The following is a 24920-nucleotide window of genomic DNA, read 5'->3' on the forward strand; positions in this document are numbered from 1 at the left end:
TCCTACTTTCAAGTGCTGGTATGGTCTCACTTGTTAAATTCAGATCACTGATCCAGTTGGAATGGACCGTGATGTACATTGTGAGGGATTGATCCAGTTTGCTCTTTTTCCTGTGGCTGATTAGTTGCCTAATACCAGTTGCTGAAAAGCCCCTCCGTCCTGATTTCACATGTGACTCTTCCCACATGAGATTCCCCTGAGCACCTGAGTCTGTCTCTGCATTTTTCCTCCTTGCTCATTGTTGACTTGATTGTGTTTAAAGAGGCTTTGGGGAACCTGCTTTAATACCTGGTAGATCTCCTTTTCCAACCCTCTTTTAGAAGGATTTCTGAGACCGTCTTCCTTGGTGACCCTCCCAAACGAACGTGACCGGAACTGCATCAGACTTTTCAGTTAGCTTGTGGAGGGTTGACATCTTAATGACGTTGTGTCTTCCCATCTAAGCACAAGAGACCATCTTTTAAACCTGCCTTGACTGGTCTTTCTTTCTTTTTTACAGGACTCAAACTTCCAGATTTTCAGGATTCTATTTTTGAGTATTTCAACACTGCACCTCTTGCACACGATCTGACGTGTAGAGTAAGTAGTTATTTTTAAAAGTGACAAATGAGCTGATGTTAAGTCAGAACTAGTGTGACGTGCTCTGACCCCGCGTGGGGCCACCCACAGCCTCTAATAGCTTTCTCCCTCATGCGGACCTGTCACTGACCCGGGGTGTTCAGTGTATGAGGTTAGACACACGGAAGGTATTCGAACCGTTCGCAGAGAAGCGTCCTTAGACGAACTGGAAGTTGATTAAGAAAGTGCTCAGCATCTTCGGGGAAGAAATCTACCCTGCCTCTGGCTGTGTGCTGAGTATTTCACACAGTTTTTGTTTTTGTTTTTTGCTTTATCTATTTGTCAGAGAGCATAAGCAGGGGGAGCGGCAGGCAGAGGGAGAGGGAGAAGCAGACTCCCCGCTGAGCAGGGAGCCCGACGCGGGGCTCGATCCCAGGACCCTGAGGCCATGACCTGAGCCGAAGGCAGACGCGTAACCGACTGAGCCACCCGGGCGTCCTGTGGCAGTTTTGAAAATACAAATTCTCATACCGCAGCAAAGGAAGAATAAGCCAGTCTTATTATCCTTTCAGTGACTCCTGTATGGCTCTGAAGTTTGGTCTTAAGGATGGATGGAGGAAAGGTGGTTTATGAGGACAGTCCGGCCCCAGGTACCCCGTCGCTGGCCTGGTGGTGCAGTTCAGTGTGGCACCTCGGCTCTGAGAGTGGCCCCCACGGGAGTAGGTCAGGGCCACCTGGGGAAGTGGCTGTTGGCGCTGCGTGAGCCCCACTTCATCCCTGCATGCACTGCAACCAGACCCAGGACAGCCTTTCCCTCTTGTTCCAAAATGCTAGGGGTGGATCCTTACTAACAACCCTTGAAACGAGCCAGAAAGTGAAAGTAATGAAAACAAATCTCATTAATGGGACTTTTGACAAAATGTCATTGTTTTTGTTGATTTCCAACTTTTTATTTAGAAAATTACAAGCCTGCAGGAAAGTTGAAAGAATAGTAGAGTAAACATACAGGTATCTGTCACCTGTGTGACCCCACGTACATGCACAGACATGCCCCCTAACACCTCAGGGTCTGTTTCCTGAGATCAGGGGTGTTCTCCTCACATAACCACACTGTCGCCAGCAGGTGGAGGATGATTCGCACTGATGCCGAAGCTGAGCACACTTTATGTTTCCCTTGTTGCCCCAGCAAAGTCCTTTACTGCTGGCTGGCTTCCTCTGGTCAGGCTCCAGCCAGAGCTCATAGGTTATAAGCTGGTATTTCTGTGGCCATAGCAGCTGTCCTACAGAAGGTCCTGATAGTTCGTTGTGACTAGAAGCGGGTCGAACGCAGTGGCACGGATTCTGCCCAGGAGACGTTGGGTACTCCCGCGTGTGTAGGGTTGGTGATGCCAGGCTTCGTCATCAGGGTGACGTGGTGTCCACCAGACCCCCCCCCCCTTCATAAGATGGGGCCTTTGGGATGGCTGCTGGCTGGCTGGCTGTCCGCTGGTGGGCTGGTGTCCGTCAGCAATCCTTGCCTGGGGTCAGTTACAAAACCAAGCAGGTTCTGTCTCCTACCTGCTTCTGTTCACCTGTCAAAATGATTTCTTATCAAATTGGAGATGCTTGTCTTTTCCCTGAAGTCCTCGGTTTTAAGAAGCAAATAGCTTGGGGCGCCTGGGTGGCACAGCGGTTAAGCGTCTGCCTTCGGCTCAGGGCGTGATCCCGGCGTTATGGGATCGAGCCCCACATCAGGCTCCTCCGCTATGAGCCTGCTTCCTCTCCCACTCCCCCTGCTTGTGTTCCCTCTCTCACTGGCTGTCTCTATCTCTGTCAAATAAATAAAAATTCTTTAAAAAAAAAAAAAAATGCTTAAAAAAAAAAAAAAAAAGAAGCAAATAGCTTTACCTGGTCCTCACAAGCCGGTTCCTTCAGAAACCTGCTGCCTCCTGAGTCCGGTGCCTCTCCCACTGTGGGAGCGCCAGGCACGTCCCGGCGGACCGAGGGCTGCTGTTGTCACTGGGTGGAGGTGGCCCAGACAGCTGCGGTGTTTCTGCACAATTAGGGCAAGAGGAGCGGTCACTGGGGAGGTGGTGTCGTCACAGAGCTTGACAGAGGACGGCGTATCCAGAGGCAGCCGGTGCTCCTGCAGTGTCTGTGTTTGGCCTTAGTCCGTCCTTCCCTCTGTGGTTTGAGGAACAGGACACTCATTGATGGAAAGGAAAAGTCCTTGGTTGGAGTCGGGGTTTGTCAGGACGTGTTTCCAGACCTGAGGGTCTTCTTTTAGAAGCTTCTACCCTGCTTTCTCTGTATAAACACGTCGTTAAATACTACAGTGTTGGCGATGGTGATGGAATCAGTGTATTCTGTGCAGGGTTTCATTGGGCAGGAAGTGATGGTTCTCGCTCCCCCATCTGTTGCAGTTAAGGCCTCTGCCTCCTCCCCACCTCTTCTGCCAGCCTCTAGGGAAGGAGTAAGTCACTGCCCGTGCTGGCCCCTGCCGCCCTCCCTGTGTCCCTCGCAGCCCTCAGATGTGGACGGCTCCTCATCCTTAATTCCCGTCCTCGGACTCCCCAACCAAGGGAAACTAGCCAGGCCATTACGTGGCTGCAGTTCAGTTACTTGGTGTTCTTTTACTCTTCATTTATCTAGAGACGGAACTCTAATCCACGTAACATACCTTATTTATGGGAGAGATTTGCTTAGTTTGTGCTTTGACGATTAGCTGATTGACGTAGCGTTTCCCTCGTGAATTTGTTAGCAGATTCCAGTACCGCAGTACACGGTTGTGTGTGCTCGTGTGCACACGCCTTCCCGTCTGAATTCGGCTCCTTATACAGGAGCCTCGTTAACTGCGACTTTTAGAAAGTGTTTCTCTGGTTTGCTTCATTGGGATTTCAATGTGGAACACGAGATAAAGCTGTAAACTGCTCCTGTAGGCACCTGCCAGCCACCTCGTTGTCCCGGTGCTAACGCTGAGCACATACCCCTAGTTTATGGACGTCTGTGCAAATAGTCACAGCCTTTCGTGGGGAAATAATAATTGCAGGAACGCTCAAAATGAGGTCCTTTTTAAGTGGTTTTAAAATGAGCTTCAAATTAGATTCAAAGCTTTAGCTTCAGTTTCACATTGTGAAATTAATTTGGGAATCTTGAGTTCTTAGAACAAAACATTGCCTGCCTGTGTTGTAAAACTTTCAGAGAAATTCTTTCTTCTGGGTCACAGGCCCCAGACTCCTCTTGATGTCAGAATTTCTTCTTGGCCCCTGAAATGAGGTTAAAAAGTATTTAACTCCTTTATCTTAACAATACCAGGTATAGATAAAGTCACTTCTGAACGAGACCAGTGGGTCCGGTTTTCAGTTCCTGCCCCTTAAATGAGGGGCGGCAGGGAGAACGGGCAGTCAGAGCTGCGGGTGGAGGGTGAGGCAGGTGGCCTCTGTCCTTTGGCGATGACTGTGACTTGTCAGACCGCACAGTCAGTCACCACCTCGGTCTTCGAATGCCAAGGGTAGTGGTCCTCGGGGAAGCGCAGCTGTGAGTGAAGTGGGCTCTGATGGGACGTGACGGGAGTACGGGCCTGGGTGGGACCATGGGTCCCCAGTGGTACAGACCGTGTAATCGGTCTGACTTCCGCGGAAGTTCTCTCCTTCCCACTATGTTTCTGGTTTTGTTTTCACAGAGCGGCTCAGCTGGGGAGCAAGAAACACAGGCTCCGAAGCCAGAGGTGTCCCCATCGGTTTCTGTGGCCGCAAGCACAGAACAGCAGGAAGTAAGCAGTGTTGCCCTGTTGTTCCCCTGTGAGCCCTTGGGTCCCCTCCCCACCCATGCCCTTGATGGGCAGAGGCTGCGCTCATGCCAGGGAGGCCCCCTCTCAGTCCTGCCTCACACCCTCTGGCAAGATCCTCTGCCAGCTGCCGAGCCCGGCTTGTGTCTCAGTTACTATTGTTAGTGTATCAGCTGGACCGGGGCTGCTCTGACAGATGTCTCAACAATGTAGGAAATTAAACATGCCGTTCATTATTAATCAGTTTTAGAGCGAAACGAATCCCAGGCAGGGTATGACATGTAAGAGCAGTAGAGAGCTCAGAGGATGTTCACCTGTCCCTGCTTGTCCCTAGGAGATGGCTCGGGCCACGCAGAGGCCACCCACCATGCCGCTGCCCACCACACAGCCCCTCGCTCTGGCCGGACCAAAGGTAGGGCCTGGCTTTGCACTTGTGCCACCTTCTCACTTTTAGAAGGTAACTTTGTATAAATAAGACTTATTATTTTTGTATGCACAGTGAGACTCTGGTGTCCTAGTAATGGTTTGCTGTGAGCAGTGTGTGGTCCGTGAAGTGTCAGGATCCTGTGTCTCTCTTTTTTTTTAAGAATTTATTTGAGAGAGTGTGTGCGAGGGAACAAAGCAGGGGGGAAAGACAGAGGGAGAAGCAGACTCCCCACTGAGCAGCGAGCCTGATGTGAGGCTCGATCCCAGGACCCTGGGACCATGATCTGAGCCGAAGGCAGACGCTTCACCCACTGAGCCACCCCGGTGCCCCTGACCCTGTGTCTCCTTAATTCAACCAGTGAATGACACGTGGTCGCATGTTAATTGTGAAATTTCAGAATTCAGTTTCCTCTTCTTCATCTCCCAGATCGTACTCCCTTCAGCAGTGACCACTCTGGTCACGTGTCCACTGCGGTCCTTCCAGCACTTCTGTCCATCTGCCCTTGGAACAGTAGAAGAACCATGTGGTTTGTGGAGGGGCGTTTCCCCCCCCAAGTAGGCGGAACAGCACCCAGAGTGCAGTCCTGTACCTCGTCTTTCCCAGAAGTGTGTGTGGAGAGCCGCGCACCAGCTCCCGGAGTTCTCGTTGTGAGGAGGCCCGAAATTTCCACATTAGCAAGTGTTTGGCTTGATGCACTTAGATGCTTCGTTCTCCGTTAACAAGGCATGGCCTCAGCCATAGACGGCAGGCCAGCTAGACACTGACTTTGTTAGGCTCTGGGCTTGGGTTCCTGTAGCGTCCGGAGGACTGCCCTCTGCATTTTGTGTTGCCCGTTCCTTTGCTTCTTACACATGGTCCCATAGAATTTGTGTCCCCGAGTAGTAATCCTTTCTTCTGCTGTGTCGGAGCTTTACACGCTCGCTGTCCCGTGTGTCTCCAGCTTGCTGCTCTGTTCAGCCTCAGTTCGTTCTGTCATGGATTGTGTCATGATGCGCCTGCCCTCCCGACAAGGGACGGCAGGTCCGTCCAGATCCTTGCTCTTAGGAACAGGGCTGCTGTTCGTTTCTTGCATGCCTCTGGGTCTCACGTGCAAATGCAGCCCTGCGTGGCAGCCCCCGCCAAAATGTGGCCCCGTCAGTCCCCAGGAGCCTCCAGGAGGCGAGCCGCCTGCGCCAGAGCGTGTGTTGGCTGTGCCAGCGCGGCGCCCCCGCCCCGCCCCACCCCTGCTGTCTCTGGGCGCAGGAGCGCTCGCCAGAGGAGGCATGTGCTGACTTCTTTTCTGGCTCAAGCTCGGTAGGTGGGTGGTAAGCCCTACTCTTCGGTCAACACCGACCGGTAAGGAGCATACACGCATCAGAGTGAAACTGCACGTTCTCCGCCTCAGGGTCATCCCCAAGTTTATCAGTTTCATCACAAGCAGACTGATGGTCTCTGCTCAGAGCCTGGGTCTCACCTTCTCGGTGTTCTTCCTCCAGCCAAAAGCTCACCAGTTCAGCATCAAGTCCTTCTCCAGCCCCACACAGTGCAGCCACTGCACGTCCCTGATGGTGGGGCTGATCCGGCAGGGCTACGCCTGCGAGGGTGAGTGGCGGGCGCGGGCCACGGGGGCCAGAGCAAGTGACTGGGGCTCACCGGGGGGGGGGGGGGGCAGTTACTCTAAAGTCAGATGGGGCTGGAATACAGAGCCAGTGGGGAGCTAGCGGAGGGCAGATTCTCTCTTCTTTAGTTTTATAAACGCTCGGTCGAGCTTTGGGAGACAACAGTCCCAACTCCTTTCTGCCGCGGGAGAGCACAGGGCCACAGGGTGACGCGGGTTTTCTGTGGGCTCTTGTTTACTGTGAAATGAAATGTCCGTGGTTCTTCTGGAAAGTCAGGAAGAGCAGAGACTAAACAGAACTTTACGCTCTTCCCCTGTCACGTCATCTGAGGGTAAGCACCGGTGTTTGTCTCTGCTGGCGGCGGCGTTGGCCTCGTAACCTCTGAGTGCACGGCTGCCCTGTGCCACACGCACGCTCGGCAACATGACCAATTCGGTGCAGTGTGATCGCTCGTCTCTCAGACGAGCAGCCAGCTGAAGTCACACACGAGGACAGGTGACAGCAGCTGGGCAACAGTGCTCTGCAAAAGCGGCTTTATGTGCTTCTGCCTGGTAGCAGAAACCTTTTCCTTCGTTCCCTGGCAGGCCTTCTGATCGGCTGCCAGGACCCCCCTCTGTCCTTGAAGCCGCTGCCCCGTCACATGCCTGCAGGTTGTTTCCTCTGCAGGCACTTTGGGGACAGAGCCATGGGGAGTGAGGCCCAGCTTCCTGGGGGAGCAGTACGCACAGTGCCAGAGTCCCTGGGCTTTGTGGGAACTGTTCCAGAAACCGTGCGCTCCACTGCCTGTCCAGGCCGTTGCCCTGACGTGGGGATTACTGCGTGGCCGCATCTGTGGCATATACTCTCCCGCGGTTTCTGCTCTGGAGGAAGCAGGTTCTGATGGCGGTGCTCCTTCGCTTTTCCAGTGTGCTCATTTGCTTGCCATGTGTCCTGCAAAGAGAGCGCTCCCCAGGTGTGCCCCATCCCTCCTGAGCAGTCCAAGCGGCCTCTGGGCGTGGACGTGCAGAGAGGCATAGGAACAGCCTACAAGGGCTACGTCAAGGTAGGACGTGTGAAGGCCTGGGCGGGGGAGGGCACTTTGCATCAGCTCCACTCTCCCCGTCTTGGGCGTGATGACCCATAGTCACAGTACTGCTCTTGACAGCCGACCTTTGTTGCTTTGTCAAGTGACCTTTGTGCTGGTCCGGGGAGGCCTCCCCTCCTGGGCAGTAAGGCATTCAGGCCCGGGTTCTGGGGACCCCAGAAACATCCTCCGTCCTCCTGAGCCCCCCGTCCACCTTTCAGACACTTAAAGATAGGGTTCCAGAGCCGAGTGCTGTTTGATAACCAGTGTCCAGACAGCCTCAGAGCTACGGCGTTCCAAGATGCTCTGTGTGTGGTATGAACACACCTTTTTGCTGAGTTGCCCACTTTGTCCCCTGCATCATCTTATATCCTGTATGGACCCCTCCCCAGTCGTGTCCTGAGTCTTCCTGAGCCCAGACCCCGCTCTGGCCACCAGCCTGGGAGGGTCATGGGGGAGCTGTCCCTGGAGAAGTAGGCCAGCCACGCAGCAGCTGGAAGGAAACCCTTGGCAAAGAGGCTCCTGGGGCCCGGGGCCTGCACTTCCCGCTGCCTGGACGTGTTGCGGCTGGCCTTTCCGGTCCAGTGGAATGTGCTCACTGTTATCTGTAGGTCCCGAAGCCCACCGGGGTGAAGAAAGGATGGCAGCGGGCTTACGCAGTGGTCTGTGACTGCAAGCTGTTTCTGTATGACCTGCCCGAAGGAAAATCCACCCAGCCTGGTGTTGTCGCCAGCCAGGTCCTGGACCTCAGGTCTGTTCTGTGTGGAGTTCTGACCGACTTCTCTTTAGCCCAAAATGGGAATTTGTTGCCGGGTAATCTTTAACCTCATGTATACTTTCATATTCTTGGTCATCATGGAGTTCTAAAAACAGGTGCTTGACGAGCGTGCTAGAAACTTCCCCGTGTGGGTATTTTTGCACTCAACAATTTGGCATATAGGTATTTAACATAAGACTACCTGCCCCAGGAACGGGTAGAAGATTTCCCAGAAACACACTGCCCGGCCTAAGGTGTCAGCACCTGCACATCCTCTCTGTGACAGAAATCTAGAGCCCAGGGCTCTGCCGCATGACACCTTCCCTTCCCTCGCATCTCTCATCACCTGCCTTCCTCGCATTTGAGAGACAGAGGTGGCAAAGCATCCCCTCTCCCTCCCGGCTTCTCTTAGGACTGGTGTCCAGCTCTGTGTTTCCCTATTTGTAAAATGGGCACGATGACCTCATTAAGTCGGAGGTTTGTTGTGAAGATCAAAGCAGTTCCTAGAAGGCGCACGCTCAGCACAGGGCCTGGTGTCCCGTCTGCCCGTCGGCATCTGCCGTGGGCGAGGGCCCGGCACCTCAGTCTCCACACTGGTGCTTGGGGGCCACGGGCTGCACCAGGTGCCCCTGACGTCGGCTTCAGGGACAGACGTGTAGCTGAGTCACCTCCACAGCACCTCCCACTTCCACATCCCCAGGCGATCCTGCTTGTCCGTCAGTGGGCACAGGTGGGCCCTGGCCTGGTGGCCAAGAGCCCACAGGCAGGTAGCCCCAGGATGTGGCGTCAGGTGCAGCCCAGGATTTAGAGTGTCTGACGGGGCTTACACGGCTGTTTCTGCAGGTTGTGTCCTGTTCTTTAGAAGCCGTCACCAAGCGGCCACTTGATTGTAGCCAAGTACTGGCCAAATGAGCGATATGTTTGTGTCTGGAAGCGTATGGCACGACTAGAACCATGTGGCTCAGGGAAAGTGCTTTTAGTCTCACACGTCCCTCATCACTGAAACACCTGCAGGATTCTTGAGTCTGTGAGCTTTGTCAGCATAAGCGCTTTCTTATCCCGCTGGAGGCAAGGGGCCAACATTATATTCTAGAAAGTAGAGCCATGGAAGTATCCTTTCTCAGGAGATTGGTAGCACAGGGGGTGGGGGACAGTCTCGTGTGCATATTTTTTTCTGATGTTCCAAGTGTTCTGTTTCTTACCAGAGATGAGGAGTTCTCAGTGAGCTCAGTCCTGGCCTCAGACGTCATACATGCTTCCCGCCGAGACATCCCGTGTATCTTCAGGGTATGCTTCTTTGTTTCTTAGAGATGTTTCGTTCATCCTAAAAACGAAATCCTGTGGTTAAAATGGAACAGTTCTTGGGAGCATTTCACTGTGCGGTAGCAAGGGGCCAGCAGACCCGGAGTAGACCTTCTGTTCCTCCACCCCTGTCTTGCTCCAGATGCCTTCCCTTGTGTTGGGGTCCCTCCTGCCCGGGGTCCCGTCGCCCCCACGTCACCGGCACTGCCTTCCATCCTGCACCTCACGCAGTCTGTATGTGCATTCACAACGTGTCGGATGCTGGGAGCCGCCGCGTGGTCCTTTATGGATGGCATATGCCGCCGCGGCTCCCCTCCCTGGGACTTACTGTCCTCAACTGGAGGAAACAGACGGAGTCAGTAGACGTTTCCCGGCAGCATTTTTGTTGGCCGAGATGGAGCGTCCCCCAGTGAGTTCATGTTAGATGGTGTGGCATTAGGAAGCCTCTGAGCGATTGCAGATTAAGGAAAGAATCACCCCCAGCACCTCCGTTCGGAGTTTTTATAAACACAGAAGAATTTTCACTGACCACAAAATGAAGTCCAAGAACCTCTTTTCCGACCTCACCTGTCCATTCAGAAACTGCCTCATACGTATGATACAGAAAATGGTCATCCCGTGTGCTTAAACGCTGACCGTTTTAGCAGCCAGCGCCTTCCGGGCTCCTGCTCCCTGCTCAGGGGATGCTCACGGGGAAGCGTGTGTGGGCAGAGCGTTTTTGTGGGAGATTCGGTTTTCCCTGTTTTTTGTTAATTATAGTAAGGTCATTCAAGAAACCCGTCGTAAGATGGGGTAACTCCATCACACTGTTGGCAAGAGCGAAATCCGACAGGGACGCAGGGCCCCTGTCTATGGCAGCAGAGCCCCTCACAGCCTCTGTGGGCACCCCAGAATCGGGACTCCGAGGTCGCCAAGTCAGAGTGCTGGGCCGCACACCCTCCAGCGTGAGGTGGTGGCCAGGCCAGGCTGTGGGCGTCTGTGTGCTGTGCTTTGGTTGTCTTATGGCTCTTTTCTTTGTCTGTCACGAAGGTGACAGCCTCTCTCTTAGGGACACCTTCTAAGACCAGCTCACTGCTCATTCTGACAGAAAATGAGAACGAGAAGAGGAAGTGGGTTGGTATTCTAGAAGGACTGCAGTCGATCCTCCACAAGAACCGCTTGAGGAACCAGGTCGTGCATGTCCCGCAGGAGGCCTACGACAGCACGCTGCCTCTCATCAAGGCCGTCCTGAGCGCCGCCGTCCTGGGTGCGTGCCTGGGGCCGCGTGGGGCCGCGCTCTCGAAGCGCGGAACAGCAGAGTGTTAGTGGGTGCTGTGGTCTCTGATCTGCCCTCCAGCAGACACCGCCACGTGTTGTCCATTGGAACAGAGTTCCTGCGTCTGCTTTGAGAAGCCAGTGGTGTGTGTCAGCAGTACTGACATTCATGTCTCCTGCCTTGACAGATGGAGACAGGATCGTGGTTGGCCTGGAAGAAGGGCTCTATGTGATAGAGGTGACCCGCGACGGTGAGTGCACAGGAGCTGCTCTCCGTCCTCCCCAGTCCGTGCAGATGGGTGTGGGATGAGTAGCAGGAACCTGCACGAGCCAAGATGCATTCAGAGATGTGTGAATTACGTAAACGAAGGGAAAGGCAAACAGCTGAGAAATGTTATTTGCAGCAGACAAGACAGATGTTCAGCAGATGTCTGGGGTGTCCACCGGTGCCTCAGTCAGGGCAGGGCCCTACCCACAGGCTCAGCAGAGCACAAGACCAGCCAGCACCACGGGTGGGTGCTCACTGAGCTCGTCAAGGAGAGGAGTGAAGAGGGAGTTGGAGGCAGGGAGAGCCTCCTAGAAGGAGAATCATGTACTGAATTCCTCTGAGGCCTTACTGAAACTTTCCTTCCTCTGCTTCAAAGTTTGACATTTCCTTCTTCTGGCAAGAAAATGCAAAGTATCCCATGTCTCCCCTCTTCACCACCCTGTGTCTCAGGAGAGAAATGGAAGGAAACTAGAACCGGCCTGGGCCCTGGGCCATGCTCTCGGCACGTCCCCCAGAAATAAGGAGCTGCTCCATGGTGGGCAGCGTTCCCTTCCTGCTGAGCCCTGTGTGAATGCGTGTCACCTCCCGGGGTGGCCACTGCTGGCCCGCGTCCAGGGCTGTTGGTCCCTCAGGTTCCAGACCAAGGGCTCTGCTCAGAGAGCTCTTAGTGCAGCTCCTAAACCAGTTAGGGTATTGGGGATGTTGGGTTAAATTGGGGGCGGGTGCTTTCGGAGAGTTTATCTGAGGATCCAGTGAGGTTGAAGACAGACCTTTGTTCCCCAGATGCAACCCAAGGGTTCTTGTCTTCAGGGATGAACTGGAAAGAGGTCCAGATCCACCCCCCGAGGCCACAGTGCACTCAGCATCTTCCAGCCGGGGGTGGGGGGGCTGGTAGCACGGAGGCAGAGGGACGAGTGTGAGAATGGTGGCCCCTGGGGGCTTCTGAAGGGGGACGCTGCCCTGGCGTCTGCAGGACAGTGAGGTTGGCAGGGGTGGAGGCACATCCTAGAGCGTGTTCTAGAGCTGGCTGGCGGGGAAGGGAGCCGATGGGGAGGTTCCTGGCGCACTTGGGCAGATGCCCGTGAGCCGCTGTGAGATGCTGCTGTTCCCGTTCCCGCAGTGATCGTCCGTGTTGCTGACTACAAGAAAGTCTACCAGATCGAGCTTGCGCCCAAAGAGAAAGTCGCCGTCCTCCTCTGCGGCCGGAACCACCACGTCCATCTCTGTCCGTGGTCTGCTTTCGATGGGGCAGAAAGTAATGTCGACATCAAGCTTCCAGAAACAAAAGGCTGCCAGCTCATAGCGACCGCGACACTGAAGAAGAGCTCCTCCACCTGCCTGTTTGCGGCTGTGAAACGGCTGGTCCTTTGCTATGAGGTCCAGAGAACTAGGCCTTTCCACAGGAAGGTCAATGAAATTGTGGCCCCTGGCGCTGTGCAGTGGATGGCCGCGCTCAAGGACAAGCTCTGTGTTGGCTACCCTTCTGGGTTCTCTCTGCTGAGCCCCCAGGGGGACGGGCAGGCTCTAACCCTGGTAAATCCCAATGACCCCTCGCTTACGTTCCTCTCACAGCAGTCTTTTGATGCCCTTTGTGCTGTGGAGCTCAAAAGCGAGGAGTACCTGCTTTGCTTCAGCCACATGGGACTGTACGTGGACCCACAAGGTCGGAGGTCACGCATGCAGGAGCTCATGTGGCCTGCGGCGCCTGTTGCCTGTAGTATGTATATGTTTTTCTGTTGCCATATCCCTGTTGCTGCTCTTCACCTCGACAGTCAGCATGCATTCTAGTTTGCTTTGGTTTGTGTCTCAGTTCCCTTAGCTGAGCGGTTAGGAGGTGCCAGAGAGGCGGGCCCCGTGCATTTCTTCAAGAGAAGGTGTGGTCCGCATCTCGGGCCAGCTGAGGGGGCGGGGGGCTTCCCTCTAGCGCCAGCCTCTCTCGGAGCACCAGGGCTTTGCAGGGGCCTCTCAGCTGAAGAACCCTGAAGGGCATGATTTATAAACTCACATGGTAATAAAAACAAGGTAAAGGGTTTTGGTAGCCAGAAAAAAAATTCAGCTTCAGTGTGCAGGTTAAAGTTCCTGCTGGGACAGACATGTCCCTGGAAATGCTGGGAGCCACGTCCCGTTGTTTGCCTAGTTTCAGTGGCTTTCTGTGGAAGGGGGTCCCTGGACAGGAGTCTCTAAGGCCTGAGCCTGATGAGCCAGAGCCCCGAGTCGGCTCCGTGGGGCACTTCCCACTGTCTGTTGCTCTTAGCAGACTCTACGCCTCAGATCACCTGCTCGGTGTCTCCCGAGTCAGAGAAACAGCAGGTTGGACAAAGAGCAGGGAGTGATGAGACAGGGCACAGGGTACACGCTGATGTTGAGCTGATGGGGGAGGAGGGGTAGGGTGGGAGGTGGGGGTGGTATTTTCCTTAATTATCTAAAACGGTGACATTTTGTGTGCCTCGTTGCTGGCCACACCAAGCTGGCAGAGTACCCAAGGGTGTAGGAACTGGGACGTCAGGCCCTTGGGATCTGCCGGCGTTCGGCTCTCTGGGCCTCTGCATGTTCCTTCATTCGGTCAGCCCTCAGCCAGGGCAGCAGACAGGCGGGCAGGCAGGTGGTGGCAGGCCAGGTCCCTTCCTTGCTGTGTCCCATCCTCCTCATGGGCAACCTGGACAGGAGAAGCCTCAGAGCCACATGGCAACCCTGCCTATCACGGTCTTTTCCTTCTGAACCCTGAGTTTTTGAAAAGTTTATTGTGGAAAGGTCACTAAGCGTGATGTTTTTGGCATCCTGGCTGTGTGGCTGGCACACACACCTAGTGCTCCTGTGTCGGCCTTTCCAGTTCTCACTACTCCCTTGTGGCCTTTTTGCTCCCTTGTGCACAGTACAGATGCCAGCTCTGTTTTAGAGCTGGCGAAAAACAAGTCACTAACGTTCAGGCTGGAGAACTAAAACTCTGTTGCCTCCTCGTTCTACACCCGTGCTGAGCATTCACGTGTGTGCTCACCTGTGCCCAGTCACATAGGGAGGCGCAGTCAGTCCCACCTGGCCAAGGAGGACAGAGGGCCGCGTGTGCGGCGCCCGGTGGGGCCGGCTCCAACGCCCATCTCTCAGGCTCCCCAGCCCGTCTTCTTGCTCCTGGTGTTGATGTTTTAATTTACAGTTTTCTTTAGACTGGACGCCTCAGTTGATCACTTTTATCAGCAAGCCACACACACACAGATATCTCCTTGGCTCCTTGCAAAGGAAGCCCCACGTGTTCCCAAGTAAGAGGAGCTGCCCCAGGGGCCTCTGTGTGGAGAACGGTCCTCTGAAAGTTACTTCAGAAAGTTTTTCTGCATGTCACTTCTGTGACGGGCTGCTGGCTAGTTCCGGCCACTTGGCCACTTCCTAAACCCTGTTTCATTTTCCAGTGTGTATTCAAAAGAGGGGCCGAGCGTGCAGTCCATTGGGAAGTTGACGGCAACACATCAGGAGAAGCCTTTCAAAGGCTCATGTTCAGTTAGTGATGCAGGGTGCGAGGGAGTTTAACTCAGCCCTGGAAGGCCGGAGGACCGGGGCCGAGCCGTGCCGTCCGCGGGGCTCTGTGCTTCCGCAGCGTGGCGCTGGGGACGCCACTGCACACCTCGTACCTGCCTCGCCATCCCTGGCAGGCCCTCTCTTGCGGCCTGCTCTCCTTCCCCCGGTTCAGATAGTCTTACTGCAGTTCTAAAGGTGGGGACTGTCCCCTTAAACTTCGAGTGCCAGATGGGCCGGTCCTTGGTGTGTACCCGTGCCCACCTGGCAGGGTCCCATCACTGAGGACCAGGAGGGATCGGCCCCCCCCGCTGCAGGGCTCAGCACAGGAAGCTGGGTGCTGGCCCGGGTGTGTTCCCACCGGCCTAGCAGAGGGCTGCCCGTGAACACCCCAAGGCCCAGTCTGAGAGCCAGCCAGTGGGTGAGTGGCGGGGGGGGCGGGGACGACCAGCAGGACTGTGGCCCCAGAGCTAGGCAGCAGGTTTGTGTGGAGATTGTAAGTATTTACTCAGAAACCTGACTTTCTGGCATCTCTTAAAGGACTTTGCCTCAAAAACAACGCCCGGGCCCTGCCTGTTTCAGATGCATTGAGCCCGAAGCGGTTGTTTCTGCAGTAATGGTATAAGGAAGCTACGTGAAAGGCTAACTTTTTACACGACCGCTCCTCAGCGTCTGCCCTGTGGTATCTGAAGTGATGCTCAGTTACAGAGGGGCCGGGAAGGGTTCGAACGTGCGGGCTGTGTGTGAACTGGCAGCGAAGGTTCTTTCTCGAGCGGGCATGTGGAGGTCCCTGCCCTTTGAGCCGGTCGTGGGCCCTAGGCTGAGCGCGGCGTGGCCGTGGGTGGCCCCTGCTGGAGCGCCCCGGCGGTGGGGCCGGGCGCGCGGGTCGCTCACCTCCTTCGCCCCGTGTGCACTAGGTTGCAGCCCCTCCCACGTCACGGTGTACAGCGAGTACGGCGTGGACGTGTTCGACGTGCGCACCATGGAGTGGGTGCAGACCATCGGCCTGCGCAGGGTAAGGCCCGGGGCGGGGCGGGCGGGCCAGCCTCCTGCCGGGGCAGCCTCGCCACTACCCTCCCTCTCCGCCTCCCCACAGATCCGGCCGCTCAACGCCGACGGCACCCTCAACCTGCTCAGCTGCGAGCCGCCGCGCCTCATCTACTTCAAGAGCAAGTTCGCGGGTGAGAGCGGGCGGCGGACGGAGCGGGGCGGGGCCCGCGTGGCACCTGCGGGAGGGCCGCCCGGAGCCACAGGGGTCGTCCCTCGTTCCCGCAGGGACAGCCCTCAACGTGCCCGACACCTCCGATAACAGCAGGAAGCAGATGCTCCGGACCAGGAGCAAGAGGCGCTTTGTCTTCAAAGTGCCGGAGGAGGAGAGGCTGCAGCAGCGGCGGTGAGCGCGCCGTCCCTGGCCCGGCGACCTCGCGGCGGTGGGGGGGGAGTGGGGGGGCATATTTGTGAATCTCAAAAAATCTTTCCTTTCCCTCAGAGAGATGCTCAGAGACCCAGAACTGAGATCCAAAATGATATCCAACCCAACCAACTTCAACCACGTGGCCCACATGGGCCCGGGTGATGGAATGCAGGTGCTCATGGACTTGCCTCTGGTGAGCTCGCGGGGCGGGGCCGGGGGGAGGGGGGGCGGCGCCTCCCTGCCCGAGCTGGCCCCGCGGCTGCTCCCAGGGGCTGCGTGTGGATGTGCGTGTCTCTGAATGCCAGGGCATTTACACTCGTTTGGGGTCCGTGACCATTTCAGGCTGGTAGTATTTTATGAGGAAACTAGCTGTCAAAAATGGTTTCCCAGGAACATTTTCCTACAAGCAGGTAGCATACTTCTTCACTTAAAAACATGAGCTAGGATTTGACTCGGTCTACAGTTGTCATTCTCAGTTCTTAGCTCAAAATGGGCCTGGCACCACTGTGCAGAGAGTGAGGTCCCAGGACCCCAGCTGTGTTCTTTGGTGCCCCACCTGCTGGGCCAGGGGTCAGCCTGCTCTCCCAGCCTGGGCGCCCGAGCCCGCTCACTGCCCTTCTCTCCACCCAGAGCGCCGTGCCCCCCTCCCAGGAGGAAAGGCCTGGCCCTGCTCCGCCCGGCCTGTCCCGGCAGCCTCCCCCCAGGAACAAGCCCTACATCTCATGGCCCTCGTCAGGTATCAAGGGTGTCTGAGGGTGAGGGCCTGGCCTGCTGGGGTTCTGGACTCTTCTCTCTAAGATGGCGGCTCTCCTTTTCCATAGGTGGGTCAGAGCCCGGAGTGGCTGTGCCTCTTAGGAGTATGTCCGACCCCGACCAGGACTTTGACAAAGAGGTAAGACCTGCCTCGTTCCACAGACCCCCCCCCGAGCGTCTGCAGCTCCTCACGTGGAGGAGAATCAGAGTGGTGACAGCGGCTTTGGCCCACCTGGAACAGCCGTGTGGGGCCCAGTGGCCCGGGAAAGAGGGGCAGGGGTACACCTGCGTCACCACTGCAGAACGAAGAGCAGCCTGGGGAGTGCGGACCTGAGTGTTTCTCACCAGCGCCTCTGGAGCTCCCCACTCCTGACATTTCAGGCTGTGCCACAGGAGGGCTCGGACGGCACGGGCTCTGTGACCGTGCGCCTGTTGGGAGAAAGACGTGGATTCCCATTTCCGGGTAATGGCCTGAGCAGCACCACGTTCCTCAATCAGACCAAGGCCTCTGGAGCCAGGCCTCCTTCCGGGCTCTGCTCCCGAGGGCCCGGGCCCTCCAGGAGCTGGTGGCAGCCCTGAGCATGGCGGGCGGGGGCCATAAGCCTCCTGGGCACTGATCGGTAGGGGCCGCCCTGCCGAACGACTGAGAAATGAAAGCCTTCCCAAGAAAAGCCCAGCCAGCTTCTCCTTTCTAGACTCCTCTGTGTGCTTGTGCGTATCCGGATGTAACATGCTGGTAGCTGCATGCGTTTTAACGCACAGGGGGCCCGGTGCATCTTGGAGAGCCTTCCATGTCAGTCTCTCCCCGTTCCTCTGATGGCCATTCGGGATCGGGGCGTGCGGGGCCAGTGCGGCTCGGGTGTTCTTTGGGCCTTCCGGACCCTGCCATGGTGGGCGCATCCTTGTGCACGCTGAGGCACGTGTCGGTGAGAGAGGGGAGTGGGGACAGTGCGGGAGCCCGTGCTCGCCAGCCTTTGTGCGCTCGGGAGCCCGACCCCCTGCCCTGTGGCCCCCCGAGAACTCTGCCTGGGGCGGCACGGGGAGGCAAACACAGGTCTTTCTGCACGTGTTGCTCAGTCTCCGAGGTCCACGGTCATTCCAAACGTGGGCCATTTCTTCCTCCGGGGTCCGGCTGCACACCTTCGCCCCCTCCTTCCCTGACTCCCAGAAGCTCTGTTCTCACTGTGAACACGATATGTGGCAGGTACTAATTCTCACGCAGCCCAGTCTGTCTTTTTCAGCTGAGGTAAACAGACGTTCCGTGTAGTCTCTTCAGGAGTTTGGCGAGGTTTCCTTTCTGTGTGTCACGCCTTCGCGACTGTGAGAAAGAGTGCCCTGACTCTGCATGTTTGTAGGCAAGGACCTGAGCTGACGTATTTCGGAAGTGGATGGCACCCTGGCCCCATGCCATTTATTTCTCTCCAACTTGAAATGTTGTCTGTTTTATATAAAGTTAAACTCCTTTATTTGTTTCTCTTTCTGAACAGTCCGTCTACCAATGGATGGATTCTTTTCCTCTATCCGTGCCGCCTGTAGCAGACTGGGCAAAGCAAATCTTTTTGTTCCTCCTTTGTAACAGTTTTTTAGTTTTTATTTTCTGCAAATAAATTTTATTTTTTCTAAGTGTATTATAAGTCACATCTACACCCAGTGTGGGACTCGAACCCATGACCCTGGGATCAAGAGTCACATGCTCTTCCCACTGAGCCAGCCAGGCACCCCACTCCAAACGAATTTTAAAACCAGCTTGTTGGCTTCACAGTAAAAAGGTAAAAATTGTGTTGAGCTTTTCATTGGGATTACATTGAATTTGTAGATTAATTTGGGGGATATTCGTCATCTTGACCTTTCCTATGTGGGAATATCGAGTGTCTCTCCGTTGATGGTTCCCCTCCTACAGGTAGTGCATGTGTGTGGTAAGTTATTCTTAGGAATTTGAAGGTTTTTATTGCCGCTGTGAATGGACTGTAATCTTCCATTACATATCTGGTGGTTATTGCTGGTGTCTGTACGAGCTGGCGACTTTGGACTGTTCAGTGTCCAGCCACTTTGCTGAATTCTGATTAGCACTCGTGTTTGGTTGATGGCCTTGGAGTTCTGTCTCTTTGACCCTGGGAGGGGGTGGGGTGGGGGTGCAGAGATGGGTGTTGCCTCACTCAGCGCACTGGCCGGGGCTCCCGAGAGCAGAGGTGTGGCCCGGCGACGCCACAGGCTCTGTGCCCCCGCCCGGACTCCAGTAAGACTCATGCCACCTGTCCGTTCTGGCTAAGGACGTGGTTTTCTCCTCCTAACTCAGGAAGAGCTTTTTCGGTAAGGAAGGGGGGATGAACATTCATCAGATGCTTTCATCAGAGGTTCCCCGGTGACCACCTTCCTGGGATTTCTCTCCAGCCTGTTCGTGTCAGAGTGGCCTTGCCTCCTGAGAGGAACTCGTGCTGTTCTTATTTCAAATACATGGAGTCTGGGATCATTGTGTGGACAGTGTTTGTCAGTGAAGTTCGTGTCCTGTGCTGTCCTTGGCCGCCTTTGTCCTCAGAGCTGTGCTAGCCTGAACTCGGACTGGCGAAGTTTGCATCTTGTAGTAGCCATAACATATCCATTTTCTTTCCTGGAAGGGTCATAGAAGGCCCTTAAACCTGCCTAGGACTGACGGCTCTAGAGGTAGGCCTTGGTTTTTTCTCCTATTACCTTTTTTCCCCTCAGCTGTGTATTTTGAAAATCTCAGACCTTCAGAAAAGTTGGAAGATTACTAGTGTGAACATCCCATGTGAGCTTTATCTAACCTACTTCTCCCTGTTTGGTTTGTGGGGGAAACCCAGCAGAGAGGAAGGGGCAACATCACAACAGCCCCTGATCCAGTTCTCCGCGGATCTCCTGAGGGCGCAGGTGTCTCCTCCCCGATCGCAGGGCTCACGTCCTGCCTCGGCATCCTGCCAGGGACCGTCCGTGCCCAGGGCCCAGCTGTTCTGAAACCAGAATCTGGTTAAGGCTCACACATTGCACCCTGTCGTCCTGGGTCTGGTCTGGGTCCAGCCTTTCTCTCTCCAATGACATTAAATTTATTATGAAAAGTACAGTTCTTGTGCAACGTGTCCCTCCGTCGAGGCTCGTCTGAGCAGCGACAGACCTTCATGCTGTCTCTGTGGATTTACCTGTCCCGGACATTCCATGTGAGCAGAGGCGGATACTGCGCGGCCTTTTGTGTCTGGCCTGTTTGACTTAGCCTCAGGTCTTCCAGGTTGATCCGCATTCTAGCAGGGTCAGTAGGTCGTTCCCTTCTGTTGCCAAACATTCCACCGTAGGGACGTACCGCATTTGACGTCCTCGTGATCCCCTGGTGGGCGTGGGGGCTGGATCCAGCTCTGAGGACACGCACGCGTGCGCGCCCGCCTTCGCGGGGGCGCCTGTGCTCACAGCTGGGTACGTACGGAGCAGCGGAACAGGTTTAGCTGTTTGAGGAACCACCCAGCTGCTCTCCACGACAGCTGTGTCATTTCACGCCCGCCAGCGGAGTGTGAGGGTGACGATCTCTCCATCTCCTTGTCAGCGCTTACTCTTCCTTTCCTTGCTTTTGGTGCTGGTGGTGGTGGTTTCTGTAACCGCCACCGTGGGGGATGTGAAGTTCCCGTACCGCACTGGGGCTTTGTTGGGCATTTCCCTGATGACTGGTGAGGTTAGGCATCGTTTTCCTGTGCTTGTTGGCTATTTCTGTACCTTCGGAGAAATGTCTAGTTGTTTGCCTATTTTTGTAAATTGAGTTGTCTTTTGTTACTGGGTTGATGAGTACATTATGTCGTCTGGATACTCGACCCTGAAGTGACGCGCAAATATTTTCTCCCACTCTGTGCGTTGTGTTTTCGCCTTTGTCATCATTTCCTTTGATGCTTCTAATTTGGGTGATACCCAATTTTTTTTCTTTTGTTGGTTGTGCTTTTGAGGTCATATCTAAGAATTCATTGCTGAACCCAAAGTCTTGAAGACTTGTTCCTGTTTTTTTCTAAGAGTCTTAAGGTTTTAGCCTTCATATGTAGGTCACTGGTCTGCTTTGAGTTATTTTAAGGTGGAGATCCGACTTCAGTCTTCTGCATGCCGGATGCCCAGCACTGCTTTCCCTCGTTGAACAGTCTTGGCACCCTTGTCAAAAACCAGCCGCCCGTGGTTGTACAGACTGACTTCTAGGCTCAGTTCTGTCCCACTGGTCTCTGTGGCGACGCACGCCATCCCTTTGGGGGTACTGCTGCCTTTTAGTACATTTTGAAGGAGTAGGTTTGGGAAGTGTGGTTCCTCCCAGTTTTTTTCCTAGTATTGTCTTGACTATTCTGGGCCCCTTGCAATTCCATATGAATTTGAGGACTGCCACTTCGCATTTCTGGAAAAAGCGCCATTAGAATTTCAGTAGGGACGGCATCGAGTCTGTGGATGGCTTCGGGGGAGTATTGCCGTCTTAACGCTGTTGGATCCTTCCGTCCGTGAACGTGAGATGTTCCGTTTATTTAGGCCATCTTTAACTTCTGTCAGCAATGCTCTCTGGTGTCAGCGTGCAGGTGTTTCACGTCTTCGGTTAAATTGATTCCAGTGTGGCACGTCCAGCAGTGGTGAGAGCAGGCGTCCTCGTTTGTGCTTGTCCTCGCGGGAGATTGCGGCTTGCGCCATTCAGTATGAAGTGAGCTGTGGACGTTTCATCGACACCCCTTGTCATGAAAGAGCTCCCTGACTGGTGTCTTCACTGTCGAGTTGCTCGTTCTTCTTTGCAACTATAATTACTGAGTTATTTGTGGGCTTCGGGTTGGGCTTTCATTGGTGATCTCAAGGACCCTGTGAAATGCTCAGAGAGAGTGTCGTCATAACCAGACGGGAGACTGCAGCTGCCCCATCTTCCCCCCGAGATGCCGGCGTCTGGCTGGCAGCGTGCCCCGCACAGGCCCAGGGCGGTTGGTTCTTATGCTCTCCCCCTCCTTTGTGTTAACAGCCTGACTCCGATTCGACCAAACACTCAACTCCATCGAACAGCTCCAACCCCAGCGGCCCCCCCAGCCCCAACTCACCGCACAGGAGCCAGCTCCCCCTTGAAGGCCTGGAGCAGCCAGCCTACGACGCCTGAAGCCACCGGCCTCCCGCCTCACCACCACGGGACGGGGAGCTGGGCGTGGCCTCCATTGCCAGTGCCAAGACGGAGCCGACCCCCAGTGTTGTCCAAGGAAATGCAGACTCAATTTGTAGATATGAAGAAAAGTCTTTATTATAATAACGATCAGTTTTATGCCGCATGGTTGGTGGTGGGCCAGATCGCTCACCCGCGCCGCCATGGGACAGCACTGTTCCGTGTGCACGTAAAGGACCAGCACCCAGCCTCCCCCGCCCGGAACCGGCTGCGAAGGCGCGTGGGGCCCTGCGGCCACTGGCCGCCTCGCCAGCAAGCCCTGCACAGCTCTGCCGTGGCCTCCATGACAAGCCTGTTCCCTGAAACTTCCCTAGGACCTTAGGAGAATCGTAGGAAGTTGTGTTTCAGTCCCAGTGTCACTAGAATCTTAAAGACAGGAAAGCGGAGGTGAGTCGGTGGCCTTTCTATTCACTTAGCCATTACAGTCAGCTGCAGACCTCCTGCCGACCTTGCAGCCATGGCCAGAGGCCCCCGGTGAGCGACCCCTGCCCTGGGTCCCGTGTGTGTGTGCCCGGTCACAGCCATCAAGTGTCACCTGTCTCGCTACTGTGAAGTCCAAGCGCTGGCACAGCTGCAGCCGGGCCGGGGGCCTGCCAGGTGACAGGAGGCCGGCACCCCCGGAGCCCCGCCGCGGGCGCCAGGACGCCCTGCCCGCCCCGCCCCTGCATGGAGCCCTGTGATTAGTGCCCGTATGCATCACGTAGACTCGCCCGACACACTCCTGCACATTGGCTCTGCCCGTGGATTTACCCCCCCTTCCTTGCTGCTGTGTTGAGTAATCAGGTTTGTGGCCTGTCCGTGAAAGGCCTGGGATTAACCGGCCAGCAGACGTCGCTTGTCTTCGGCCCAGGACAGGCTCTCCCTGCTCTCCCGCTGGTCGACGTTCTTGGCGTCGCTGTTTAAGACGTGCACTTACCTTGAGTCGGCACTGAGTGACGTGGGCACCGCGGCCTGCCTGTGCGTGTCACACACCCAGCACCTGCTGCCCACACCCCCCCACCCCGGGCCTTCTGCTGGGGCTGGCACCTGCTGGGGGTTCTGGTTTTTACTTTTTTAATGTAAGTCTGAGTCTTTGTAATTATTGAATCGTGAGAACATTTTTGAACAATTTACCTGCCAATAAAGCAGAAGACAGCAGTTTTAAAGCTCTCGGTGGTTTGTCTGAATGTGATGACTTGTCACCTTGGCGTGTGTCTCCGTGGTGCCCTGTGCTGGAAGCTCCTCCTCGGAAGGCAGTGGGGAGCTGCCTTGTCTGCAGGCGCGGTCTTAGTCATCTGCTGGCGGGGGGGGGGGGGGGGGGGGCCTGCAAAAAGCACCTGTCTCCACGTGGCAGGAGCTGGTTTCCAGAGTAGGAATCTGGCCCTCCAAGTCTATGATGGGGTTCCTCCTGGGGGGACACGCTGACAATGGTAGGCAGGGGTGGGCTTGGGCCACTGGGGGGAGAAAGGGGCCACCTGGCCGGGTGCTCCCGCCGGGCCTCCAGGTAGCCAGCCACAGCAGTTGGGTTGGAATTTCAACCTGAGAGAAGTAGGAGCCTTCAGGGGCCACGGGCAGGGCCAGGGGACACCCATGAGACCCTGCAAGGCCGAGCAAGAGCCCCAGGAGAGAAGCCGCAGAGGAGAGGTTCCCGTCTGTGCGTTTGCCTGGAGCAGCAGGGGGACCCTGTCCACCCAGTAGCACGGTGGCCCCTCAGCGGCCCTAGAGGACGGCATGGGGCAGGCCAGAGTCATCAGGAGCCAGCGGAACCCCGGACCGAGCGGGCAACCGCCCCTGATGGCCTAATTTTACCCCAGACCCCAACATGTGCTTGGTAACACGCGGCACCTGCCTGAGCCGGTGCTGTGAGGCTACAAAGGACCGAGAGCAGCCCGCCCAGCCCGTGGTGGGGATGCTCCGGAGCGGTCTGCTGGGCGCCCTTCCGCCCGCTCGGCCGTGCGTGGCCCACATCCCATCTGCTCCCCTCGCCCTGGCACGTCACGCCACCCCCGCCACAGGGCACAAATGGCAGTCCTCGCCCCTGTTCCTGAAAGGGCCCGGGGTGTCCGAGCAGCGGGGACCATGCAAGGCACAGGTGGAGCCTTTCAGAGACGCGAGTGAAATAGCTTTGGCTGTGAAAACAGAAAACTGACGGAGGAGCAGGGCCGGCTGGGGCGCTCAGCTGGTAGCGGGGGGGTGCAGCGGCGGTCGGCTCCCCGCGAGGGTGGGGGCGAGCGCGAGGACCAGCGCAACAAACCGCCGTCCACCGGCTGCCTGACAGTCTGAACGGCGCGCGCTCGGCCGCCTTGCAAAAGCCCAAGAGCCGGAGGAGCAGAAGCGTGTGGGGTTCACGCCGCGGAGGGGAGCGCAGCCCCAGCAGTGACGGGTCCACACCGCGCACGGAACTGACCGCCGGCACACACCCGCCGCACAGACGCCCCCGGGGCCCTGGCCCAACACCATCCCACCCACGCCGTCCCACCCACACTGTCCCATGCACACTGTCCCACTCAGTCCACGCACTGCCGCCGTCCCACGCACACTTCCGCACTGTCCCACTCAGTCCCACGCACTGCCCTACGCACTGCCGCCGTCCCACGCACAGTCCCACGCACTGTCCCACGCACAGCCGCCGTCCCACGCACTGTCCCACGCAGTCCCACGCACTGTCCCGCACACTGTCCCACGCACAGCCGCCATCCCACGCACTGTCCCACTCCCACGCACTGCCCCACGCACAGCCGCCATCCCACGCACTGTCCCACTCCCACGCACTGCCCCACGCACTGCCGCCGTCCCACGCACAGTCCCACGCACAGCCGCCATCCCACGCACTGTCCCACTCAGTCCCACGCACAGTCCCACACACTGCGCCGTCCCACACAGTCCCACGCACAGTCCCACGCACACTGACCCACGCACTGTCCCACGCAGAGCCGCCGTCCCACGCACGAACACTGCCCCACGCACAGCCGTGTGAGGCGCCCCGGCCCCCACACCCCAGGGCAGAGCAGCCCTCAGAAGGGGGCGAGCCTTGCAGCGGTGGACACCGGACACCAACCCCCAAGGACACCCCGTCAGCCCCGAGCTCCCCCTGGGGGGGGGGGGGGGCTCTAGCC

At 56.4% G+C, this 24920-nt stretch overlaps 1 protein-coding gene across 6 annotated transcripts in view; it reads left to right on the forward strand.

Annotated features, from left to right (window-relative positions):
- The window catches only part of CDC42BPB (CDC42 binding protein kinase beta), a 103041-nt gene extending 80068 nt beyond the window's left edge, over positions 1-22973 (forward strand). For 2 of the 6 annotated variants that reach the window (XM_057318339.1, XM_057318341.1), the window contains 16 exons: positions 500-579; positions 4220-4309; positions 4659-4736; positions 6227-6332; positions 7255-7391; positions 8024-8163; positions 9375-9456; positions 10501-10717; positions 10914-10976; positions 12114-12710; positions 15415-15512; positions 15594-15678; positions 15773-15890; positions 15987-16104; positions 16542-16647; positions 16733-22973. In XM_057318339.1, coding sequence (XP_057174322.1) covers positions 500-579; positions 4220-4309; positions 4659-4736; positions 6227-6332; positions 7255-7391; positions 8024-8163; positions 9375-9456; positions 10501-10717; positions 10914-10976; positions 12114-12710; positions 15415-15512; positions 15594-15678; positions 15773-15890; positions 15987-16104; positions 16542-16647; positions 16733-16998 — 2381 coding nt within the window. In that variant the 3' untranslated portion in view covers positions 16999-22973. Of the gene's footprint in view, positions 1-499; positions 580-4219; positions 4310-4658; positions 4737-6226; positions 6333-7254; positions 7392-8023; positions 8164-9374; positions 9457-10500; positions 10718-10913; positions 10977-12113; positions 12711-15414; positions 15513-15593; positions 15679-15772; positions 15891-15986; positions 16105-16541; positions 16648-16732 lie in introns of those variants that run through there. The other 4 variants (XM_026515256.4, XM_057318340.1, XR_006411307.3 and 1 more) reach the window with 4 other exon arrangements.
- The last annotated feature ends 1947 nt before the right edge of the window (positions 22974-24920 follow it).

This window comes from Ursus arctos, unplaced genomic scaffold, assembly GCF_023065955.2.
Source record: "Ursus arctos isolate Adak ecotype North America unplaced genomic scaffold, UrsArc2.0 scaffold_25, whole genome shotgun sequence".
NCBI lineage: Eukaryota > Metazoa > Chordata > Mammalia > Carnivora > Ursidae > Ursus > Ursus arctos.